Source organism: Dromiciops gliroides, chromosome 6, assembly GCF_019393635.1.
Source record: "Dromiciops gliroides isolate mDroGli1 chromosome 6, mDroGli1.pri, whole genome shotgun sequence".
Classification (NCBI taxonomy): Eukaryota; Metazoa; Chordata; class Mammalia; order Microbiotheria; family Microbiotheriidae; genus Dromiciops; species Dromiciops gliroides.
In genome coordinates, this window is record NC_057866.1 from 274,394,112 (window position 1) to 274,401,274 (window position 7,163).

Consider the following 7,163-nt stretch of genomic DNA (forward strand, 5'->3'; position numbering starts at 1 on the left):
GGCTTCTGAGAGTCTTCTAATTCTGCAGATTCTGGCTGTGGCATTCAATGTTTTCCACTAAGGTGTAGTTTCCTGAATTGTGAGTATGAGAAAGGCCTTTGCTATTGAAATACCTGTTGAAAGACTGCCCTATACTCATCCTCTTCATCTGGCCTCATTTGGAGATGCTGTGCCCTAAACCTCTCCTTCCCAGCACACCCACACCTGGACTTACTCCACTGATTTGTCTGGATGTACTGTGGATGGAGGAGAAAGCTACAAGGAATCCTGTTCTCTTTGTACAGATGAATATGTGATCGGACCAAGGTTCAGGGCAGGGCAGCACAGGACTGGAAAAGAACCCAGAGAAGCCTCTTTGTTGATGCAGGGACTTTGTTCTGAACCCCTCCAAACTCTGTGCCCTAGTAGCCCATCTTCCAGGGGCTCTGCGTTCTGGTTTTCAGAGGAACAGCTAGATAACCTGATAAGCAGGACCAACCGACTTTATTTCTAAGTAACATTTGACTATAAGAGACAGTGATCCAGTTTCTGTTGTCAGCCTATCAAGGGGAGTCACTTCTCAGCTGGAGACAATTATCCATGTTAGGAGGGAGGGGCTTGGGGGCTGTTATCTCTTATGTGCTGGATAGGCTCTGCTTAAACTTCCTCTCCCTCCCACCAGTGTGGAGATGGTGAGTGACCCGGGGTTAAAGGCACAAGGGGAGACTCTCAGGCAGAATTCTTTTTGTACCTTGCCCCCAATTCAGAAACATGATTGTACCTCCTCCCACCCCATGGCTGACTGTTTTGAATAGAAATTCATATGAAAGCTGGTACCAAAGCAACAATCTCAGAATGATGGGACGAATGTCTTCCCCACCCCCCACCGCCCCCTCCCTCCACATACAGTTAGAGGTTGTAAGGGAGGAAGTACTAATGTTGGTAATTCATGTTGACACACCAGATGAGAACAAAGTTCATGCTGGCACACTTTCAGTGCAACAGATTTCGTTTATACAATATTGAGATACGAATGATAGGTTTATCTGCATTTGGTCATTTCCAGTGGATGCAACCCCTAGTTCTACAAGGAAAAACATGTATAAAAATCTGTTACCCACTCTCTTCAGCAGCTGTTATGATCTGACTTCTATAAGACAAATCGCTATTGTCCCCATTGCCATGCTCTCAGAGGATGATAGGAAGAGAAGCCTGAGATAAGCAGGGTTGCAGAGAGGTGTGGGGATGAATCAAGCCAGTATGTGTCATTATGCAGAGATTGTAAGTTTACCAGAACTCAACTAACTTTAATGATCAGATTGGAGACTTAAAGCTTGCCAGAGATCTTAGACGCTATTGAGTCCAATTCTTTTATTTGAAAGCCAAGGAAACAGAGGCATAGGGTCATTATGCACTTTGCCCAGGGTCACATAGATAATATCTGTCTAAGGTGTGATTTGAACCTAGGTGTTCCTGACTCTAGGCCCAATGACATATTGCTTTTTATTTTAAGCCTAACCATAACCACCAGTCTGGGTCCCAGGAGACTTGGGTTCAAGTCGATTCCATGACTCGGTCTCACCAGCTCTGTGTGACTCTGAGGATCTCTGTTGCCCTCTCCTCCTCCTCTTCTTCATCTGGTCCCCAAGGCATGAACTCTATAATCTTTCTTCTATTCCCTACAGTATCAGCTTTGAAGTATAGAACAACAGGACAGGTGGATGCCAAATGACAACATAGACCAAACGATCAAAATTAGGCCTCCAAGTGTGATCTGAAGGTGATCAATAGGCCATTGTTGCTGCTTTTAAAAGTTCCAAATAATTCTTGAGCAATAAAGACTCAGAGCCTCCAGTAAACAGACCACTGGGAGATTAGGTTCTAGCCTCTGATTATCAGTTCAATTCTCTGGACTCCTGTTAAGACAAGGAAGTGATATTAACCAGAGATAGCATGTATAAAGAGCTTTAAGCTTTGGAAAGTGCTTGCCTTACAAATACTGTCTTATTGGGTCCTCACAATAACCCCAGAGGGAGGTAGATGCTGTTATTATTATCCTCACTTGCCAGATGGGGACCATTATGACTTAACCGGGGTTACACAGCTAGGCAGTGTCAGGGGCTCAATGTCCACTCTGGTTTTCCTGCCTCCCAGGCCAACACTCTATTCACTGTTTCACCCAGCTGCTTCTAGAAAGTGGCTTGACTTACTTCTATGGTCCCTTCTAGCCTTAACGCAATTCCCTGAAAACCCCAGGTCGCCTCCCCTTCCAATGATACGCCTTTCAAAAGCAGAAGCCAGAGTGGGAACCTGGCAGAAATGATGGGTCCCGCGCAGTCCTAGTGTCTCTCGGGGGAGTTCCACTGCATTAATTTGAGCAGGGCCAGGACCAGGCATCCAGGCAAAGGTGGGAAACTACAAGTCTGAGTCACAAGGCAGAGTGGTAATGGAGCTAGGATGCTGGCTGCTGCTTAGCTCCCCCTTCAATACGTCCTCTGGGTTCGTGTAGGCCACTGGCCTGGGCATCCTGAAGCCCACTCGGGGCTTAGGGCCACCTTGGGGCTGAAGCCGGCCCTGACTTCGCTGGGACCAGATCGTTGGAGTGGTGGAAACGTCGGGCCATTGAATCTGAACCGTGCTAAGACTGCTTCGGCGCGGACTGGGGTACGCCTTAGGGCGTCGGGCGCACTCTTCGCAGACCAGGGCGAAGCTGAGTGCCAAGGAGAAGCCCCCCACTAGCAGCAGGCAGCTGCCCAGGAAGCCGAGCACTACACTGTAGCCAACCTTCAGCTGGACGGGGCTGGGTGGTGCGGGAAGAGCTGTGCGGTTTTGCAAGACATGGGTGTACCAAGACACCGGGATGAGTCCCAGGAGGCCCGCGGCGAAGAGCACGAGCCCCGAGGCTCCTGCCAGCCCGGCGCGGGGCGTCTTGTGCCAGCAGCGTACCCCCAGCGAGGCCATCACCAGCCCCACGGCCGTGGTGGCCAGCCCGGTGACGGTGAGCGCGCGCGCCGCCAGCACCGGCTCGGCCGTGTAGTAGCCCAGCTCATCGGTCACCCCGCACTGTCTTTCGCTGCTGCTCTGCTCTCTACACGTGTCCCACAGTCCCTGGGTCAGCATCACGTCCACCGGCTGATCAAGGAAACCTGTCGCCTGCCGCCACCCCGGCGTCAGCGTGCAGACCAGGCACAGGAGCAAGCCGCAGGGGGCCAGCACCAAGCCCAGGGTCATGGCCGCGGGCGTCCTCATCTCGCCGGCCGATGGGTGGCCGATGGGCCGCGCACTTTGGCCGGAGGCAGTTTGCACTTCTAAGCCCGTCCGAGCCCGCCCGCGAAGTCCAGTGGATGAGAATGTGGATCCCTCGAGGTCCCAGCGCGGGTGTCTCTGTCTCTGTCCCTCCTCTCCGCTCTCTCCACCCAGATGAAAGCGTCCCCCGGGGGGCCGGTGCTCCCCAGGCACCGAGGGGCCTCTGGCGATCAGAGCGCCCTGATCAGGGCGATCAGGCTCGGTCCTGATCCGCTCCGCACCTCCCTCCTCCTCCTCCTTCTCCTCCTCCTCCTCAGGCTCTCCCTCGTATTTCGCCTCTCGCCCATCCCTCTCCGCAACTTCCTACAGGACAAAGCTCCGCCCGTCCCCGAGCGAAACCAGAGCCTTGGCAGTCTCACCGAAACTGAGCGAGCTCAAGAGTCCGCCCGGCTTGGGAGGGGCTGACCCTGGAAGGGCCAAACAGGAACCAGACACTGGGCCCCCGCTAGGTCCAGCCCCGCCCTTGCTCGCGCCTCCCCCAGGCCTTGGACAAAGGTTGAAGCCAGGGCAGGTAGGAGGGAGGGGACTAGGAGAGTCTGCTGTATATGGGCACGCACCTGTCCCCGCCCGCGATCCGGTCAGAGGGTCCCGGGCAGCCTCCTAGGCTACTTATGGCCATCCCAGCCTCTCCCTCACCCCGCCACCGCCCACCGCCCACTGCCCATTGCCCCCCGTGGAGCGCATCCTGGGCTCCTTCACCAAGCGAGGGGCGGTGCTGGGATCCTGAAGCGCTCCGCCTCTCTTGGCACCTCTCCGGGTATCTTATTTACACTCGAGGAATTATCTGGAAATCTTTGACTGCATAGTCAGTTAACTTTTCTCCAGCTCCATGTACTTCCTTACTACTAAGTTGGGGTGAAGAGGGCCGGAGGTGGATGAAGAATTCAAAAAATTTCTACCCGTTAAAATCTTTCCTTCTTTCCTTCCTTCCTTCCAAGTCGGCTTCAAGTAAAATGAGTCCTAGAATGTCACAGATAGAAATAATAAGAGCTGACGTTTCTATCGCACCTTAAAAACCTTCAGTGGTCTCCTTTGAGCCTGAAAGCTACCCTGGGGAGTCTGTGAGTTACCTGCTTCCAGAGGCGAAATTGATGCACGACTCCAGCTTTTCTTTCCCGGTTGCTCTAAGTGAATCACAAATGTCTGGTACATTTGGTACAGCCTTGTTCAGCATTCTAATCAGTGTCTTAGAGAAGAAGACCTAGTTGTACTTGTCAAGTTTGGGAAGGATAGCTAACCTTGAGTGACAGAATTAGCCTCCAAAATATCTTTCTGTGCCAGAATAATGGACCAAATTCAATAAGATAAAACTTAAGAGGTACAAAGATAAACTCTTATACCTTATTTTTGTTTGTTTGTTTTTTTCAACTTAAAAAACTTAAGCTGAACTAAAGGACAGGGACAGCTAGCTGGTGAAGTGAATAGTGTGCCAGGCCTGGAGTCAGAAAGACTCATTTCCCTAAATGCCAATCTGTTCTCAGACATTTACTGGCTGTGTGACCCTTAACTCTGTTTGCCTCAGTTTCCTCATCTGTACAAATGATCTGGAGAAGGCAATGGCAAAGCACTCCAGTATTTCTGCCAAGAAAACCCAAAATGGGGTCAGGAAGAGTCAGACACAACTGAACTAGGACAGACAGCAGTAGATAGAATGCATGCCTTGAAGTGAAGAAGATATGAGTTGACTAAGTTGACAAAGACTTAGTCACTTAATCTTTGGCTGTTTTCTCCTCTGTAAAAGGAGCATTATGATAGCACCTACCCACCCAGGTTGTTCTGAAGATAAAATGAGTTAACATACCCATGTAAAGGGTTTTGCAAACCTTGCTATAAAAAGGTTAGTTACAACAATGACTACTGACTCTTCATATCATTATTTCTAAATATGTTCCTTTTTTGTCCTCCAAGGGAGCCATCTCTTGTACTAAGAAATGCTGTGCAAATTTTCTTTGGGTCTTTTCTAGCTAGCTACTGCCAATAAATAAGCCAGCACAGGATATAGAAATTGCAGTTTATTCACTCAAGGTTCTGACACATCCCATCAAAATAATATCTAACATCCATATAGCACTTCCTATGTCCCTGAAGGATGTGCTGAGACACCACATTAAAAAACAAACAAAACAAACAAAAAACAAAACAACCAAAACCCAGTAAATACAGAAGAAAATGTAGTTATGTCAATTCTTAATAGACCATATTTAGCTCTTTTTTAAAAAAAATCCTTTTTCAGGGATTCCTATTAATTAGAGAATAGTTGAACAAGATAGGGTCTATGGATGTGATGGAATACTATTGTGCTGTAAGTGATTATAAAGGGAATGATGTCAGCAAAACTGGAGAAGACCTGTATAAACTGATGCAAAGCAAAATAATCAGCTCCAGGAGAACAATTTCCACAGTGACAGCAATATTGAAAAGACAACCAACTATGAAAAACTTAGTAACTCTGATCAATAAAATGATCCACTACAATTCCAAAGGACTCATAAGGAAAAATGCTATCCAACTCCGGATGGAGAATTGGTGAAGTCCAGATCAAAGCATGTTTTCTCTCTCTCTTTTGGTGACTGTTTTGAAAATGTGTTTTGTGTGACTTCATATGACAACAGTTATTAATAAATCTTGCCTTTTCAGTGGCTGGGTAAGGGTGGATAAAATTTGAAACTGAAACTAAAAATAAAATTGGATTTTAAAAATTCTCTTTCAACAGAAAGAAAAATTAATTCAGTAAAACTTATCAACAATGTCTTCAGACTATATTATATTCCACATCTTTAGGTTCCCCAACTCTGCAAAGAAGAGAGTGAAGCTTATTTTCTCCTCTCTTCTTTGAGATCGAGCTTCATCATTCAGTGGTATCCCTCATGAATTCTCTCCCTGCCTCAGCACGCATAGATTTTCAGGCTGAGCCCCCAAGAGGGTAACTCCTAGAGTTTCTTAGAGCTCCTTGTCCTGTCTGCTTCTCTAAATCTATAAAGATCCCTCCCCAGTGAGGTCACTTCTAAGAGTCACCCAACAAATACAATTCGCTCAAACCAAAGGCATTTACTAAAATGGCATAGTAAGACCAGAGACATTCTGACAATTGCACAACACATCAGAGAAAACAGTGACCACCAATGTGGCTCCAGTCATGGTGGGGCTTTGTAGGGAACACAGGGATGGAGCAACAAGACATTCTGAGCCTGCAGGGTCCTTTCCCTTCTACTCTACTCGTATGCTCTATGGGCAGCTAGGTGGCTGAGTGGATAGAGCACTGGCCCTGGAGTCAAAAGGACCTGAGTTTAAATCTCATCTCAGACATTTACTAGCTGTGTGACCCTGGGCAAGTCATTTAACCCCAATTGCCTTAAAAACATCCTAGGCCATCTCTAGTCATCCTGAACATCTTGCCACTGGTCCCAGGTGGCTCTGGAGGAGAGAGTGAAGTTGGTGACCTTTCACAGCTCTCCCTTCTTTGAGAATGAAGGAGAGACAACAACAACTGGCGTGCTCTGCATGCTCCCTGTGGGCAGAATCTCTGCTGGGCAGTTTGCTCAGCCAGGTTCCCTGGGTTTGCTCCTCTCAACTGCCAGGCCTGGTTCTCTCTTGAATCTATAGTTTGCTAGCTCTCTTTTCTACTCCTCAAGGAGGTTGTTGCCTAAAACCTCAGCTGCCACCATGTGTTTATATAGCTCAAATGTGAGTTCTTTGTGCCTTCTCAATGCAGTGCCACCTCCTGGACACTCCAAGCCACATAGCTGATGGATTGCTATTTAGGTCTTGTCTGTCTTCTTCTGACCCCACTTTGGGGTTTTCTTGGCAGAGACACTGGAGCAGTTTGCTATTTCCTTCACCGGCTCATTTTATAGATGAGGAAACTGAAGCAAACAGGG

General features: G+C 48.3%; 1 protein-coding gene across 1 annotated transcript; it reads right to left on the reverse strand.

The window, feature by feature from the left end:
• Positions 1 to 1,031: 1,031 nt before the first annotated feature.
• CLDN23 (claudin 23) lies at positions 1,032 to 3,582 on the reverse strand. Its single transcript, XM_043971215.1, has one exon. It carries the CDS (start codon positions 3,226 to 3,228, stop codon positions 2,395 to 2,397), a length of 834 nt encoding a protein of 277 aa, XP_043827150.1. The 5' UTR covers positions 3,229 to 3,582; the 3' UTR covers positions 1,032 to 2,394.
• Between the last annotated feature and the right edge of the window lie 3,581 nt (positions 3,583 to 7,163).